Source organism: Myotis daubentonii, chromosome 12, assembly GCF_963259705.1.
Source record: "Myotis daubentonii chromosome 12, mMyoDau2.1, whole genome shotgun sequence".
NCBI lineage: Eukaryota > Metazoa > Chordata > Mammalia > Chiroptera > Vespertilionidae > Myotis > Myotis daubentonii.
The window spans coordinates 18,326,689-18,344,631 of record NC_081851.1 but is presented as its reverse complement, the minus strand read 5'-3'; the positions used below and the strand labels follow the sequence as shown (position 1 = coordinate 18,344,631).

Below are 17,943 nucleotides of genomic sequence, written 5' to 3'. Positions count from 1 at the left end.
AAAATCTATCCTCCTCAGACTATTCCAAAAAATTCAAGAGGAAGGAACACTTCCAAGCTCTTTCTATGAAGCCAGCATTACCCTAATACCAAAACCAGATAAAGACAACACAATGAAAGAGAATTACAGGCCAATATCCCTCATGAACATAGATGCCAAAATGTTGAACAAAATCTTAGCAAATCGGATCCAGCATTACATCAGAAAGATCATACACCATGACCAAGTAGGATTTATCCCGGGGATGCAAGGATGGTACAATATCCATGAATCAATAAATGTGATACATCACATAAACTAATTGAGAGATAAAAATCACATAGTCATAGCAATTGATGCAGAAAAAGCATCTGACAAAATCCAACACTCTTTCTTGATAAAAACCCTCAGTAAAATGGGAATACAGGGATCACACCTCAACATAATAAAAGCCATATATGACAAACCTACAGCCTACATCATACTCAATGGTCAAATACTAAAACCATTTCATCTAAGAACAGGAATGAGACAGGGATGCCCACTTTCACCACTCCTGTTCAACATAATACTGGAAGTGATACCCATAGCAATTAGACAAGAAGAAGAAATAAAAGGTATCCAAATGGGAAAAGAAGACATAAAACTGTCATTATTTCCAGATGACATGATACTGTACATAGAACACTCTAAAGACTCCATCAAAAAATTATCAGACTTAATAAATGAATTCGGCAATGTAGCGATTTGGTGATACAAAATTAACACCAAGAAATCTATGGCATTTTTATACACCAATAGTGAACGCATAGAAAGAGACATTAAAAAAACAATCCTATTTACCATTGCACCAAAAAAATTAAGATACCTAAGAACAAACTTAACTAAGGAGGTAAAAGACCTGTACTCGAAAACTACAAGACACTGAATAAAGAGATAGAGGAAAATATAAACAGATGGAAGAACATACCATGTTCATGGATTGGTAGAATCAACATCATCAAAATGTCCATACTACCCAAGACAATCTACAGATTCAATGCACACCCCATTAAAATACCAATGGCATATTTCACAGACCTAGAACGAACTCTCCAAAAATTCATCTGGAATTAAAAAAAGACCCTGAATAACTCCACCAAACCTGAGAAAGATGAACAAAGTAGGAGGGATCTCAATACCAGATATCAAGCTGTATTACAAAGCCACTGTTCTCAAAACTGCCTGGTACTGGCACAAGAACAGACATCTAGACCAATGGAATAGAATAGAGAATGCAGAAATCAACCCAAATCACTATTCTCAATATTTGACAAAGGAGAAAAGAACATACAATGGAGTCAAGGCAGTCTCTTCAATAAATGATGTTGGGAAAACTGGACAGATACATGCAAAAAAATGAAACTAGACCACCAACTTACACCATACACAAAAATAAACTCAAAATGGATAAAGGACTTAAACATAAGATGGGAAATCATAAAAATATTAGAGGAATCCATGGGCAGCAAAATCTCAGACATATGCCAAAGCAATATCTTCACCAATACAGCTCCTAGGGCAATGGAAACTAAAGAGAAAATAAACAAATGGGACGTCAAAATAAAAAGCTTCTGTATAGCAAAAGAAACCATCAACAAAACAACAAGAAAGCCCACTGCATGAGAGAACATATTTGGCAATGTTATCACCAATAAGGGTTTACTCTCCAACATTTACAGGGAACTCATACAACTTAACAAAAGGAAGATAAACAATCCAATCAAAAAATGGGCAATGGACCTAAATGGATACTTTTCAAAAGAGGAAATAAGGAACGCCAAGAGACATATGAAAACATGCTCAAAGTCACTAATCATCTGAGAGATGCAAATCAAAATGACAATGAGGTACCATCTCACACCTATCAGAATGGCTATCATCAACAAATCAACAAATGACAAGTGCTGGTGAGGATGCGGAGAAAAAGAAGCCCTCGTGCACTGCTGGTGGGAATGCAGACTGGTGCAGCCACTGTGGAGAACAGTTTGGAGTTTCCTCAAAAAACTAAAAATGGAACTCCCATTTGATCCAGTGATCCCACTTCTAGGAATATATCCCAAGAAACTAGAAACACCAATCAGAAAAGATATATGCACCCCTATGTTCATAGCAGCACAATTTACAATAGCTAAGATCTGGAAATAGCCTAAGTGTCCATCAGCAAATGAGTGGTTTAAAAAACTGTGGTACATCTACACAATGGAATACTACACTGAGGCAACAGCATGGATGGACCCGGAGAGCATTATGCTAAGCGAAATAAGTCAATTAGAGAAAGATAAATATCACATGATCTCACTCATTTGTGGAATATAACGAACAACATAAACTAATGAACAAAAACAGATCCAGAGACAGAAAAGCCTCGATCAGGCCATCAAACCTAGAGGGGAGGTAGGGGAGGGTGGGGGTAAGAGGGAAAGATTAACCAAAGGACTTGTATGTATGCATATAAGCCTAACCAATGGACACAGACAATGGGGGGGGGGGTAAGCATGCGTGGGGGGGTGGGGGGTAGTGGGGGGATAAGGACACATATGTAATATCTTAATCAATAAAGAAAAAAAATGACTTTGTTTTTTCCAAATTGTTTTTGCTAGAATTTGAGAATGTTAAATAAATAAAACAACTTGGATCAATAGATTCCTCTTTATTGCTGATTAACAACTTGGATGGACATTGCATTAAACCAATACATTGATTTGGACAGAACTGACATCTTCACTATGTTGAGGCTTCCAATCCATAAACATATGTCTTTCCATTTGTTTAGATCTTCAATTTCATTAGCATTTTGTCTTTTCAGAATACAAACTCATGGCTTCTTTATTAGATTTACATCTAATCATTCCATTTTCTATTTAACTATAGATAGTAATGCATTTTTAATTTTGATTGCCACGTTATATATAGAAATGTACAGAAACTTAATGTTTGTCTTGTATTCTGACCTTGCTAAAATCATTTATTAGTTCTGCCTTTTATATTATATATTTGTGAGATTTTCAAAGTAGAAGATCATGTGACCTACAAACAGGGACAGTTTTATTTCTTCATTTCAGGTCTGTGTGCCTTTCAACCTTTCAACTTGGATATATCATGAAAGGGTATTTCTTGTAGACTGCATAAAGCTAGGTCATGTTTTTTAATCCATTCTGTCAGTTCCCATCTTTTAAGTAATATATGTACTTAATGTAATTACTTTTGTTATAATTCAAGTGTGGCTTTTTTGTTCACTGTTATGTGCACAGGATGATACCCGAACAACTGAGCCACACCAGCCTGGGCTGTATAACTTTTTAATGGTTGCCCTATACATTCACAACTTATTGCAGCCTACATTTTACCAGTTTGAGTGAAGTGTAAAATCCTTATCTTCCTTTACGTTCCTTTATCCTCCTCTATTAATAATTGTCTTAAATATTATCCTCTACATGCATCGAGAACTATATTTGAAAAAGATAATTTAAAAAACTAGAAAAAAAGAAAACCTATTACATTTATTCATATTTTTCCTCTAAATGTTGTCCTTTCTTTCTACTCTTCCAAGATTCCTTCTTTTATCTCCATCATAGAGAAATTCCTTTTGCTATTCTTTGCTGGCAATCAATTCTTTTAGTTTTCTTCCTCTGAGAATGTCTTGATTTTCCCTTCATACAGAATACTGAGTTGACAGTTCTTTTCTCCAAAACTTGAAAAATGCCACTTCCTTCTGACCCCCATGTTTTCAGATCTGCTGTAATTTGAATTGATGTTTCCCTCTGGGTAATGAATTCTCTGATTTCAGGAACATTTGTGGTCTTTAGTTTTCACAAGTTTAAACAGAAAGTGTATTGGCATGGGTTTCTTTGGGAGAATCCCTGTAGGCATTCATTCACCTTCTTTAATCTGTTTTATGTCTTTTACCAAATTTGGGGAATATTTAGCCATTATTCCCTCAAATACTTTTTCAGCCTCTCTCTTTTCTGCCTCTCTTGCTGGACCCCAAGGATCCAAATGTTGTATCTTTTGTTATGGTTCTACCTGTTCTAACCCTCTGTTCACTTTTTCAATCTATTTTCTCTTTATTGTTCAGGTAATTTCTATTTTTCTGTTCTCATGTTCACTGATTCATTCCTCTCTCCCTATGTATTTTGTTGTTTGAGAACACTGAGTTTTTAATTCAGTTACTACATTTGTTTTAACTAATTTTGTTGTGATGAAATAGACATACCATAACATTTACCATTATAACCATTTTTGTGTGTGTGTGTTGTGGCATTAAGTATATTCATAATGTGCAACCATTCTATATACATTTCCAGAACTTTTCCATCATCCCAAATAGAAACTCTGTACCCATTAAACAAAAACTCTATGAATTTTCCTATTCTAGGTACCTTATATAAGTGGAATTGTACAATATTTGTCCTTCTTTGCCTGCCTTATTTCACTTAGCATAATGTTTTCAAGGTCATCCATGTTGTAGCTTCTATCAAAATTTCATTCTTTTTAAGGGTGAATAATATTCCATTGTATGTACGTGCCAGTTTGTTTATCCATTAATCTGCTGATGAATATCTGGGTTGTTTCTACCTTTTTGCTATTGTGAATAATGCTGCTATGAACATTGGTGTTCAAGTATCTGTTTGAGGGCCTGCTTTTAATCTTTTGGGATACACCTAGGAGTAGAATAGCTGGGAAAATACTGCAATTCTATATTTAACTTTTTGAGCAGTTGCTAAACTTTTTTCAACATGGCTGCACCATTTTTACTTTCCCACCAGCAACCATACAGGGCTCCAGTTTCTCCCCATCCTCACCAATACCTGTAATTTTCTGTTTTTTGTTTGTTTGGTTGGTTTTTGTTTTCTATAATGGCCATCCTAATGAGTGTAAAGTAATATCTCATTGTGGTTTTGCATTTCTTTAATGGTTGGTGATCTTTTCATATATTTATTAGCCACTGATAGACCTTCTTTGGAGAAATGTCTACTCAAGTTCGTTATCCATTTTTGAATTGGATTTGTCGTTGCTGTTGAGTTGTAGTTCTCTATACTATATTCTGGTTATTAATCCCTTATGTGATATATGATTTACAAACATTTCCTTCTGTACATTTTTAATAAATTTTATTTTTTAGAGCAGTTTTATAGAAAAACTAATCAGGAATTTCAGAGATTTCCCACATACCTTTTGTTTCCCCACTCCCAAACATACACACACTGTTTCCCCTTTGCTTTACATCTTGTAACAGTGTGATATATTTGTTACAAGTGATGAACCAACACTGATACCTTATGATTAACTAAACTCCATAGTTTACATTAGGATTCATTCTTTGGGTTGTAAATTCTATGGGTTCTGAGAATTGTATACTAACATGTAACCATCATTACTGTATCAGACAGAATACTGCCCTAAAAATCACCTGCGCTCTATTCATCTCTCTCTCCCTCCAAGGTCTCAATGTTTTGTCTTTTTCAGGTTGCATAGTTAGAATCAGAATATGTAACCTTTTCAGATTGGCATTTTACACCTATCTATATGCTTTCAAGGTTCCTTTATGTCTTGTTGTGGCTTGATAACTCATTTCTTTTTACAATTCCATTCTATGGATGCATCAGTTTATCCATACACTTACTGAGGAACAATTTGGTTGCTTCTAAAATTTCCATTTGGTTCTTGTTTATATCTCTTTATCTCTTTTACTTCTTTGCTGAGATTTTCTATTTTCTTTTCTATATCCCAGGTATGTAAAAAATGCTTGCTGAAGCATTTATAAGATGGCTGATTTAAAATCCTTGTCAGATCATTGTAATATCTAATTCATATCGATCCTGGCATATCCTGTCTTTTCTCACTGAAATTGAGATCTTCCTGATTTTTAGGATGAGGAGTCATTTTTTCTTTTAATTGAAACTTGGTATTCTAAGACTCTGGATCCTGTGTTTCAGTGGGCTTCCTGTGACACTGCTCCAGCTAGGGAAGAGGGACACTGCTTTGTTCCTGCTTGCGGGGGGAGGGGAGGAAGTCAAGTCCAATTTACCCGAGGCTTTCATGGACACCTGGAGAAGGTGAAGCACCTTGTTCCTGCTGGGCAGGGATGGAAGTTCAGGCTCCTCACTGGGCCTCTGCTGATACCACAGCAGCAGGAAGAGCAGAGGTGCCTCGCTACTGCTCTCACGTGTCCACCACTGCCACTGTGGGTGGGTGGACTTGTTCGTGCTGGGTCCTGGTAAAGCCCTAACTCTGCATATTCTCCTCGGACACCACTCCAGCAAGGAGGAAAGGAGGCACTTCACACCACCCGGTGGGGGTAGCTGCTTGTAGGCTCCCCATGTGCTTCACACACACAGTGGGGCTGGGAACTTCCCTTACCGCTTTGTGGGCACAAAAGTCTTGGTGTCCAACTCAGCCTTCTTCTTTGACACCACCTTGTGGGGATGGAGAAGCCGGTGGGGGGAGAGGAGGGTATGAGGTGCAGCTGGGGCTTCTTGTTGCAGCCTGGCAAGGATAACCGGCTAGGCTCCTAGTCTTTGTGGGCAGAAACGGGGCTATAGGTTTTCCACTGTGTTGCTTAGAGCAGGCAGTTACTGTCTAAAAGTAGTCTTCCTTGCTAGGCTGTCCCTTTCCTAGTCTTGGTGTGTTGGGGTCCCTAGTCAGTCTTCCTTCCTCCTCCTGCCTTTCAGTGCTCTATGCTTGTTTCATACATAATGTTCAGGGTTTTTAGCTGTACTTAGTAAGAGGATTATGGAAAAGTAAGTCTACTCCCTCTTCCTACAAGAGGCAATTTCTTTCAATGACCTTAATTAATAGCTACCCCACAGACTTAGGCACCAGGAGAAGAGAAACAGTGCTGAACTTGGAGTTCAGAGAACTGCATTCAAATCCTAACTAACTTGGGAATTCCAATAAATCCTAGCTCTGTCATTCATTAGTCCAGTATCATAATTCTTTAACCTCTTAGAATTTCAGCTTCCATGTCTGTAAAATAGAAGTAACGACGGTTTCACAAGGTTGGGATGAAGTAAGATTATGTACTTGAAAGCACCTCATAAAACACATGGCACACAGTTGGCAATCACTGACTCAGACTCTGTGTATCAAAATGGTTAAGATAAAAATGAAATGATTTTACACCCAGAAAATAAAACCATAAGCCAGCACTGAATTAATGTTCTCAGCCTTCTTATTTTAAAATAGGCCCCAGCCAAAATTAATTCAGGGAAATAAATACATATGTAAATTAAATGTAACCTGTAATTTCAGTGTAGAGATGAATTTATCTTGAGTTCTCACTTGTTGTTCTAGCTGGAGGTTATTCTGGTATTTTCCAGCTTCGGAAACTGGAGCCCCTAGGCCAAAATCATGTTCTTTGGTGGTAACCTAGTGGAAAGAATAGGAATAATACCAGGACATTCTTTTTAAAACAGCTTTGTGGTTTCTCACAACAGTATATAAACTTTTTAAATTAACCACATCCTTAGATACATTTTCAATCAGTTTTAACCTTGTCACACCAGCAAAGAGTATTTCAGCAAGCTTTACTTTCTTAACATTTTATGTTATAAAACTTTTTCTGTGTGCTTTCCAAATATAAAACTACAATATTGAACATGCTTTTCCAAAGAGACATACCCCATCCTATCCCCTTGGTAATCACTGTACTAAGAAAATATTGGGTCAGCAGCAAATTAAGTATCTATCTCTAGGCCTGTGTTTTCCAAAAAGGTTTGCGACCCATATCACAAAGGGCTGGCTTCTTTCTAATCCTATATAATAAAGAGGTAATATGCAAATTGATCATCACTCCAACACACAAGATGGCCGCCCCCATGTGGTCAAAGATGGCTGGCAGGGGAGGGCAGTTGGGGGGAACCAGGCCTGCAGGGGAGGGCAGTTAGGGGTGACCAGGCCATCAGTGGAGGGCAGTTATGGGCAATTGGGCCAGCAGGGGAGCAGTTAGGCGTCGATCAAGCTGGCAGGGGAGTGGTTAGGGGGCAATCAGGCAGGCAGGCAAGCGAGCAGTTGGGGGCCATCAGTCCTGGATTGTGAGAGGGATGTCCAACTGCCCGTTTAGGGATCGGGACTAAATGGACAGTCGGACATCCCTTGAGGAGTCCCAGATTGGAGAGGGTGCAGGCTGGGCTGAGGGACACACACACACACACACAACCTTGCATGAATTTCATGCACTGGGCCTCTAGTGTATTAATAATTCCTATAAATAAGAAAGGAAAAGAAATACCTTGGTAGAAAAAGTGGCAAAGAATATGGATACTTCACATACATGACTTTTAAATAGATTTAAAGATATCGATCTCACCAGTTAGAGGGATACAAATTGAAGCAACCTTGGATACCATTTTTTAACTCACACTGGCAAAGATAAAATAGTTGGATATATAACATAGTATTGTTATACACCACTGGTGGCAGTGTATATGACACAATACTTATGAAGATCAATTAAATAAAATCTACAAACATTACAAATACTCATAGCTTCTGTACAAATAATCCCATTCCTAGGAATTGTTCCCACATACATATTTGTACATGTGCAAACTAACAAGATATTTCACTTTAACATACTACACATACTAATACACATTGTACATTTTTACTTGACAAAGTGTCTTAGAAATTATATAATTTAGGAAAATAATTTGTTCTTTTCCTGAATCAAGGCTGCCTTTATGTTAAGGAAGAGAGAATTTCCTACAAGTACCTTAGATCTCTCCTGGCAACACAGCTGTTATACTCCAGAATCAGGATCCCCCAGCCACTAAGCTTATGTCACACAATGTCTAATCCAGCACTTAGCAGTGTGACAGACGTCTCTTCCTTTTTCCCTTTTCCTAAACAAAACACAAGTCTGTGTTTCTGTTCTTCACTCCAGCAGTTATTGCCTCACTTGGAACTTAGCATTAGATCCCACAGGGTATTTCTAATTATGAATCATTTATGCCTTTATGGGGTAGGCTGAAATCCAATTCCTTATACAGTTTCTCTTGAAAAATATGTTCCTACTTATAAACATTTGACTTAGAATAACAGAATCAAATGACTCCTCCCTATAGTACTTTTCAATTTTTTTAGTGAATATACAAATCACTTGGGAATCTTATTAAAATGCAGATTTTTATTCACAATATGCCTGAAATACTGCATTTCCATAAAGCTGCTCAGCAATCCTTATTGGGCTAGTATAGAGACTTGGGTCTATATGGAAACCAAATCACTAGACCCATAAAAAATCCCATTAAACAAGCACTGAATTAATATTTATTCTCCATCTTCTTATTTTGAAATAGGCCTCAACCCAAATTAATTCAGGGAAGTAAGGTACAGTCTAAGCCTACCTAGCATTCAGAGCTCTTATAATTTGGTTCCTTCCCATGACTCCAAATTTATCTCCTACTTGACACCTCCAAGAATCCCTCAATTAAGGACAACCTATTCCAAACTACTCCACATTCTTTATACATTCAGAAACATGTTATCTTTTTTAAAATATATTTTATTGATTTTTTTTACAGAGAAGAAAGGAGAAAGATAGAGAGCCAGAAACATCGATGAGAGAGAAACATCGATCAGCTGCCTCCTGCACACTCCCCACTGGGAATGTGCCCGCAACCAAGGTACATGCCCTTGACCAGAATCGAACCCGGGACCCTTGAGTCCGCAGGCTGACGCCTTATCCACTGTGCCAAACTGGCCAGGGCAGAAACATATTATCTTTTATTCGTAAGCCTTGCCCTCACCCTTTTATCCATTTAACTAACAATGAAGACATTCCTAAGGTTCAGCTAGAATTCTAGATTCTCTAAGAGGTTTTCTTTGTCTTCTCCATCGAATAGTGATCACGTCTTCAATGACACTTTTGTATATAGTCGTTATAGAACAACTTATGTAGCTATTTGGTTTTTCTGGATGTACATCTCCCTCACATGGTCATTAGAATGTTAAGAAAAAGCAATGTTCTAGAGCTCTCTGTACTGCCCCAGCCTGCACAGAGCTGTCTGTGTAATAGGAAGGTATCATAAAATTTAGTAGATGTGACAATGAAGCAGTGTACCACAGCAGATACAACTGAATATTCCTTCTTCTCTTTGGAAATATCAATAGCCAAGTGTGGGTTCTATAAAATTACCCATCAGACTAATCTAGAAATTAAAAGTAGGAAGAGGCCAAGAGACTATCACATTAGAGCTGCTACTTTCCCTGCACTGGCTTTGGAGGCAGCAAAAAGGGAGATAAATCAATGTATCTGAAACGCCCTAGTCTAGCCTGCCACCAGAATATTCTCCACATGCCCATGATCTTTAAGTGGATTATGAATGGAACTTGTGTTCCTGTACAGATCTCAGAGAATGCAAGTAAAAGTACTGTGGGAGCAGCAAACTGTTATCATAAACATCCAAGTGAGAACCACAATCATTCTCAACTGGGAAGTAACAGAGCATAGTGGTTAAGCGTGTGTTCATTAGCATCAGACTGTTCATATTCATTATGATAGTTCTGCCGCTTCTTAGCTGCATGACTAGAGGCAAGTTACTTCTCTGGCCAAGCCTTCACCTATAAAATGGGAATGATAACAGTACTCGCCTCAAAGAGCTGTAATGAGGATTCATATAAGCAAAGCATTTAGAAAAGTGCCGGACTAAGCAAGTCTATATATATATAATTATTATTATTAACCATTACTATTATTCCTAATTCCTCTCAGTGACTCAACTTATCTAATTGGCCATCAAGTCCTACTGATTTTTCACTAAAATCTCTCTCAAATTCGTATCTTCCATTCCTATCACTGTTTCAGTTCATACTATCAGACTGTAACAGTCACATTTATTCGATTCTTAAATTTATAAACAGAGTAATTATGACCCAATATTAGATTCTGGGGCCAGAAATATGGAAACCAAATAAAAAGCTATAATTTCAACCCGCAATGATCTAGGGAACTCCAGAACTAATAAATCTGAAATTAGAGTACAGGAGGATTAGTGCACACTAGAGGAATGAATGCACATGGATGCTAAGGGAATATAGAGAAAAGGACTACAAAAGAGTATTTCTGAGTTCTACTTCCCTCCAAAAGACATAGCATGGATTTTACATGTTCCCAAAAAACTATGAACACACCCTATCGGAGCACATTATATTGTGTTTATTGGGTGTCCACAGCCATTGCAACTTGTGTAAAACAGACCTCTAATTCTCCCACCTGCAGTCTGCTCTCAGCACACCTCCACTAGGCTCCTTCCCAGTCTCTCCCAGGTCAAATGGCAGTGCCTAAGGCAGTGCCAGAGGAGTCACCTTTGTCTCCTCGTTCCCTGATCCCCATCAAATGCATCAACAAGCCCTGTTGGTTCTAACTCCAAACCCACCCACTTCTCTACACTTTCATTACCACTTCCATGGTTCAAGTCACCATCATCCGCACATGGATTACTGCACATTTCCTAACTGGTCTTTCTGCTTCTATGTTGCTCCCTGCAACTATTTTCCAAACGGAGATCAAAAGAATCACTTTAAATCAATGAAGTCCTCAAAAACCCTCCAATGGCTCCCCAATGCAATTAGAATAAAACCCACCGTTTTAAGGTCCTGTGTGATTTGGGCCCTGCCTTCACTTTCCTAAACAGACCTAGTACTCTCTTCGTTGTCCACCCGCCAGCTTTATCGGTTTTCTTTCTGTTCCTCTACTGAACCAGTATCATTCCATGTTAAGGCCCAGCCTATGGCTGGCTCCATCTTACCCCCAGCTCAGCTCTTGGGCTCTTCCCTGACCTCTTACCTAAATAGCATCTCTCCTAGCCACTCTTGTTAGGTTATTTACACTTATATCATTTGAAATTATACAATTTATTTCTTCACTAGTTTTCTCCCCCTACTAGAAGGTAAGCTCCAAGAGATCTAGGCTCTTATCTGCTGCTCACTGTAATAGCTGTAATGCCTAGAAAGGTGCACAGTACAAAATTGGTACTCAATAAAACATCTACACCAGCCGTGGGCAAACTACGGCCCACGGGCTGGATCCAGCCCGTTTGAAATGAATAAAACTAAAAAAAAAAAAAAAAAGACCGTACCCTTTTATGTAATGATGTTTACTTTGAATTTATATTAGTTCACACAAACACTCCATCCATGCTTTTGTTCCGGCCCTCCGGTCCAGTTTAAGAACCCATTGTGGCCCTCGAGTCAAAAAGTTTGCCCACCCCTGATCTACACTAACAAAAGAGAAAGATGCAAATTAACCATCAATCCACGCCCACCAGCCATGCCCACCAGCCAATCAGGAGCCAGTATGCAAATTAACCCAACTAAGATAGCCATGGCCACAAAGCTAGAGTGAGCAAGAGGCTCGGGTTGCCCCCGGCGATGGAAGAAGCCAAGCTTCCCGCCTGCCCTGACCGGCCCTGGGCTCCACTCAAGGCTATAAAGTTTCAATTATAGAAGTTAAATAAATCCCAGATACCTGCTTCCAGGCCGCCCTGGGGGGAAAAAAGAAAAAAGGAGAGGCTGAAAGCTTGAGTTGCTGGGGGGCATGGCCAGCCTGAAAATGGCACTGAGCCCCTAACCCAGGGACCCCTCCCCCACCCTGAAGGGGCTGTGGCCAGTCTGAAAACAGCCCTCAGCCCCTCACCCAGGCTGGCCACACCCCCATGGGGTGAGGGTCCCCACTGGGGGGGCTTGACCAGCCTGCAAACAGCCATCAGCCCCTCATCCAGGCTGGACAGGCACCCCAGTGGGGACCCCCACCCTGAAGGGGGTGTGGCCAGCCTGAAAACAGCCATCAGCCCCTCACCCAGGCTGGCCAGGCACCCCAGCGGGACCCCCACCCTGATCCAGGACACCCTTCAGGGCAAACCAGCCGGCCCCCACCCGTGCACCAGGCCTCTATCCTATATAGTAAAAGGGTAATATGCAAACTGACCCTAACAGCAGAATGACTGGGAATGACTGGTCACTATGACACACACTGACCACCAGCAGGCAAACGCTCAATGCAGGAGTTGCCGCCTGGTGGTCAGTGTGCTCCCACAGGGGGAGCTCTGCTCAGCCACAAGCCAGGCTGATGGCTTCCAGTACAGCGGTGGTGGTGGGAGCCTCTCCTGCCTCCTCAGCAGCGCTAAGGATGTCTGACTGCAGCTTAGGTCTGCTCCCCGCTGGCAAGTGGACATCCCCCGAGGGCTGCCGGGCTGCCAGAGGGATGTCTGATTGCCAGCTTAGGCCCAATCCCCCCGGGGAGCAGGCCTAAGCCCGCAGGTAGTCATCCCCCGAGGGGTCCCAGACTGCAAGAGGGTACAGGCCCGGCTGAGGGACCCGCCCCTCGCCCCGAGTGCACAAATTTTTGTGCATAGGGCCTCTAGTTTTCAATATAGTCAATGTTGATGACTGGAACAAAGAAGTTTTAATGGTACGGATGGGGTGGAAGCAAGTTTGATGACTAATAAATGAGTTAGTACTAAGGAAAAGGAAGCATGATTGTGAGAAGAGAGGTAGAGTGAAAGTTAGAAAAAACGAAGGTTGTTGAAGGGTCATTACAAAGTAGAAAATCTTCTTTCTTAATTCTCTTACATCAAGGAAAGCTTCCAGAATTAAACAAAAGCCCTGGGGTCTCTCCTAAATGCAAACACATACACAACTTCATAGTTTCAGGGGATTCAAGAGCCCTCTAAGTTCTCGTACTCCAGGTTAAGAAGCCCTACAGTTTTGTAAACACAATAAAGATTCTAAGACATGGGTTAATGCTAACTAATGGCACAAGGCCACTGGGCTAACAAGAAACCCAGATATAGGCTGTGTACCGTCCTCTGAGACAGGAAAGAGAAAAGCAAGTTCAAGTGAAGACTAAGATAAGGAGTAGAAATAAGTTTTTAAAATTTTTTTTTATTGATTTTTAGAAAGAGAGAGGAAGGGAAAGGGAGAGAGAAAAACATTGATGTGAGAGCAGAACATCAACTGCCTGTCTCCTTCACGCATCCCACTGGGTAATCGAGCCTGCACCCCGGGAATGTGCCCTGACTAGGAATTGAACTGGTGGCCTTTCGGTGCATGGGATGAAACCCAACCAATTGAGCCACACCAGCCAGGGCCATTTTTTCAAGGGATAGATATCTGCACAAGTTCCTGCCTGGTAGAATTTTAATTTTTCAGTAAAAAAGGAGGTAAGATCATTTGCTAAAAGGTATTACCAGTGTTGGGCCAAATATCAGGTATATAATATGTACTCAATAAATGTCCACTGAATATTTTGATAGAACACTAGGGTATTTTATGTGAGATTCTGAATGCTAGTTCCACAAAAGGTCAATTTATTTTCTTTTTATAAAACTGTCCCCAAGTGTTTAAACTGATAGACACCTTGAAGTAGGAAGGAATAGCCTCACTAACAGAAAGATACAGAGAAGCACACAAAACTTTATGAACAATTTTGAGACAGATATTTGTATTTGTGATAAAAATCTGTGAGTAAACATTTTGGGAATTCACTTCAAACAAAATAGTAAAGCCACAAGAGTCAACCTTTCCTATGAAAAAGAAATAACCTCTCCTAGTCATTCCCTTCAAACCCAAAGTTCTCACTTCTCTTCCATTCAGATTATACTGTAAAGAAATAACTTGTATTTTAAAAGTTCATAAAGGTCTTCAGAGAGGAATCACTTATGAAGACCTCTTGGGTACATAAGGGGTTAAATAGCTGTTTTCAAGAGGTTTTTATGAACTTACAGAATTTAATAGTATTTAAACTGATGTCATATAACTAGCTCACTTCAAAAGATTACCATGGGGAAATAAAAGATTACCATGGGGGACATGTATAAGAAGCTTCACAATATCGTTCTTCATATTCACCAAAACTGTAAAATCTTTAATGTCCACCAAGAGAAGAGTAGATCAGTTGTGATACTCTTACATCAGAACACTGAACAACAAACTGTTTTAGGAAGCAAAATGCAAAGAAATACTTAGTAAAATTTCATTTGCATAAGTTCAAAAGCAAGCCAAATTAGAAAGTGCATGTTCACATACAAAGATGGAGGAACAATAAGGAAAATCGAGGAAGTGGCTATCATAGAGGCTACATCGGGGGAGAAGGGCGTGTGATGGAAAAGGGAATAAATTTAGTAACACCTGCTCTAACTGCCTCTGTAACGGAGGACTTCAAGAGCAAATTATCCTACAACAAACTGGACCAAGCAACTGGAGAAGAGACAGAAAGACAGCCGGTAAAGCTCTACAACTGATCAGATGCTGGGCTAAAGAAGTGGTTTCTTTCTTTCTTTTTCTTTTTCTTTTCTTTTCTTTTTTTTCAGAAAAGAAACATTTAAAATCAGATGCATTTGGGAAGCTGCCATTAAATAATGCCAAAATTTATTCTTTCAAATTAATATCTCATTAATGTACCTTCCTAATTATTTCCCACTAAGACTGATTTAGCCCTGGGCAGCTGGCTCGCTGGTTGAAGCGATCTACCTTTGTGGGTTCCACTCCTAATCAGGGCACAAACCTAGGGTGCCTGTTAGATCCCAGCCTAGGGAGGCAACCGATTGATGTTTCTTCCTCACATCCATGTATCCCTTGTCTCCCTAGAAATCAATAAAAACATATCCCTGTGAGGATTGGGTGAGGATTTTAAAACTGGGTGAGGATTTTAAAAAGATTGATTTAGTTGATTAAAATAAAAACCAAAAAGTTTTTATCTTGGAGGCAGGTTTGAATGATGTGACACGCTCCTTTTACATTTATAACTAACCTATTTTCCTCTACTTAAAGACCGACTGTTATTTATTTCCTTACAACCACAAAAGGCGTAGTTGACATGCCAGTAGAGGGCATTTAAACACCGAATACCGGGAGGTATAAGGGCGTGGGGGGAGGAAGGAAACTCGGACACCGTCATCTTTGCAAACTTTTCCTGTTGCCGCGATCCTTGACTTTGTTTAAAGGGAAAAACGTATTCCTGTGCGTATCTGGGTATCAGGCCCATGACTGCCTCGGCTCTCAACTGCCTCCACTAGTTCCAGACAAAAGCCCGCTCACCCTGCCTTTCCCGGGCACTGAAATTACATGGTTTTCAGGAGGACGCCCTTCCTCTCGGCCCTTCGCCCCCGAAGTCTGCCAAGAGCTCAGAAGTGAGAGGCTGGGAGTCGCGAGCCGCGCTGGGCTCCCCGATCTGACTTCCCAAGGCTCAGCTCCGTCCGCGGCGTCTCTAAACCCAACAGCCCCCCGCAACCCAGCGCAGGGCGGCAGGACGCCCAGCTGTCACCATGGGAACTGGCCAGCCCTGCGCTCCCGAGAAAGGGCGGCGGGAGCAGGGCGGCTCCCGGAGGGCTTCCCGGGGCCGAGCTCCGCCGCCACTGCCCCTCACAGCAGCTCAAGCCGCGAACCCCTGCCTCGGGGTCACCACGCCCCGACCCCACACACGCCCCTGGCCGCTGCCTCCTCAGAGGCCTTCCGGCCCAGGAACTGCTGGGCCCCCACCGGGCCATCGCCGCGGCTTCTACCTGGGGCGCCAGGTCCCTCCCGGGACTTCTCGGCGCAGCCGCCGCCTCGGAGCTCATCCCGGCGCCTGCCAGGCCGCCGCCTCCCGCAGGGACTCGAGTCCCACCCCATCTCCATCCTCCGCCCTCTTCCCGCCCTTCCCATCCCCAAATGGACCGGGCCCCGCCCCGCTGGAGGTGCAGGTGGTGGAAGACGACACCTGACGGGAAGGAGGCGGAGCGGTTGGCACCGCCCCGCGCCGCCGTCGACTCCGCCCTCACGCTCTGTACCTGAGGGGCGCTTTTCCTCCACTTCCTGGCGCCTTAGCTCCACATCCTTTCCTCAAGCCCACAGTCCCTGTGCGCACGCGTACCTGGCTCGACGCTCCCTCTCGCTGGGACTACGAGCCCTGCGCGCGCACCCACGCACGTGGCGACGCGTCCGTTCACGTGCCAGCCCTAGCAGACGCCTAGGGAAGCCATCCGCGCCGCGCAGGCGCACGCCCACAGCGCCGAGTTTCCACAGGAGCGTCCGGTCTCCTAGTAACAGGGGCTAGCCCTCTTCCAAGGCAGCGGTACCTGGGTGGATGCGCATGCGCATCCGCAGCTTTCCCAAAGCTTTGAAACACCTGCAGCTTTGCTGCCAAGAGGTCGTACCACTTTCCCCATAGATCAGGCGCCGATCTGGACCCAGTGAACTCCTTATCCCCCTGAGCTGCTCGTGGGTCCTGGGAGGTTGGCGGGGTCTCCTCCCGCCTCTCAGGCCGGGTCCTGCCAGAGCACCCAGGGAGAGGGCCGGTCTGTTCTATGGGCGCCAGGGACCTGCAGTCTGCGAGGGTCAGCTCTGTGTCAGGGTTGAGTTGGGAAGTGGCAGCACTAGCAGTGAAAGCGTAGATTCCTGATTGGTATCCCTTCTCCACACGCCGGTCCCTTTCCAGAAAAACTGGTGGTTAACCAAAAAAAGGAAAGGGTACACTCCGCAATTGATATTTAATGTTGTATCGACTGTTTTCCTGTCCAATTCTCTTATTTAGGGAACACTATTTTAACTTAACCAGGAATAATATTTTTTGGCCATTTTAATTATGTTAAAATTAACCCATTACCTAAAAGTAGAAGAGTTTTTAGTGAAAAAGAATGAGAACTGCATTTTATTCTGCTAAATTTTTGGAGCCTCACTTGAAATGTCAATGTAATATTTCTTAATGTTTAACATGCCCCACCTTTCTTAACCCAAGGGCTTCTCAACTTTATTGGTGGCTTTACCTCTCTCTCTCTCTCTCTCTCTCTCTCTCTCTCTCTCTCCACAGATGAAATAGATAACTAGGTTTTTAAAGCTGTTTTTTTATTATCTTGACTTAGTATTAGCATGTGCATTTCAAAAATAATCTCACATGTGAAGAGACTAACAATTCCTGTTTTTGCCTGGTAAGTATTCCATTTT

At 41.7% G+C, this 17,943-nt stretch overlaps 1 protein-coding gene across 7 annotated transcripts in view; it reads right to left on the bottom strand.

Moving 5' to 3' along the window:
• The window catches only part of LOC132213024 (testis-specific gene 10 protein), a 127,704-nt gene extending 110,802 nt beyond the window's left edge, over nt 1-16,902 (bottom strand). For 5 of the 7 annotated variants that reach the window (XM_059658995.1, XM_059658996.1, XM_059658994.1 and 2 more), the window contains exons 1-2: nt 16,524-16,610; nt 7,261-7,389 (exon numbers count right to left, since the gene is read on the bottom strand). In XM_059658995.1, the coding sequence (XP_059514978.1) occupies nt 7,261-7,389; nt 16,524-16,580 (186 nt within the window). In that variant the 5' untranslated portion in view covers nt 16,581-16,610. Of the gene's footprint in view, nt 1-7,260; nt 7,390-16,523; nt 16,611-16,790 lie in introns of those variants that run through there. The other 2 variants (XM_059658998.1, XM_059658999.1) reach the window with 2 other exon arrangements.
• Nucleotides 16,903-17,943: the final 1,041 nt, after the last annotated feature.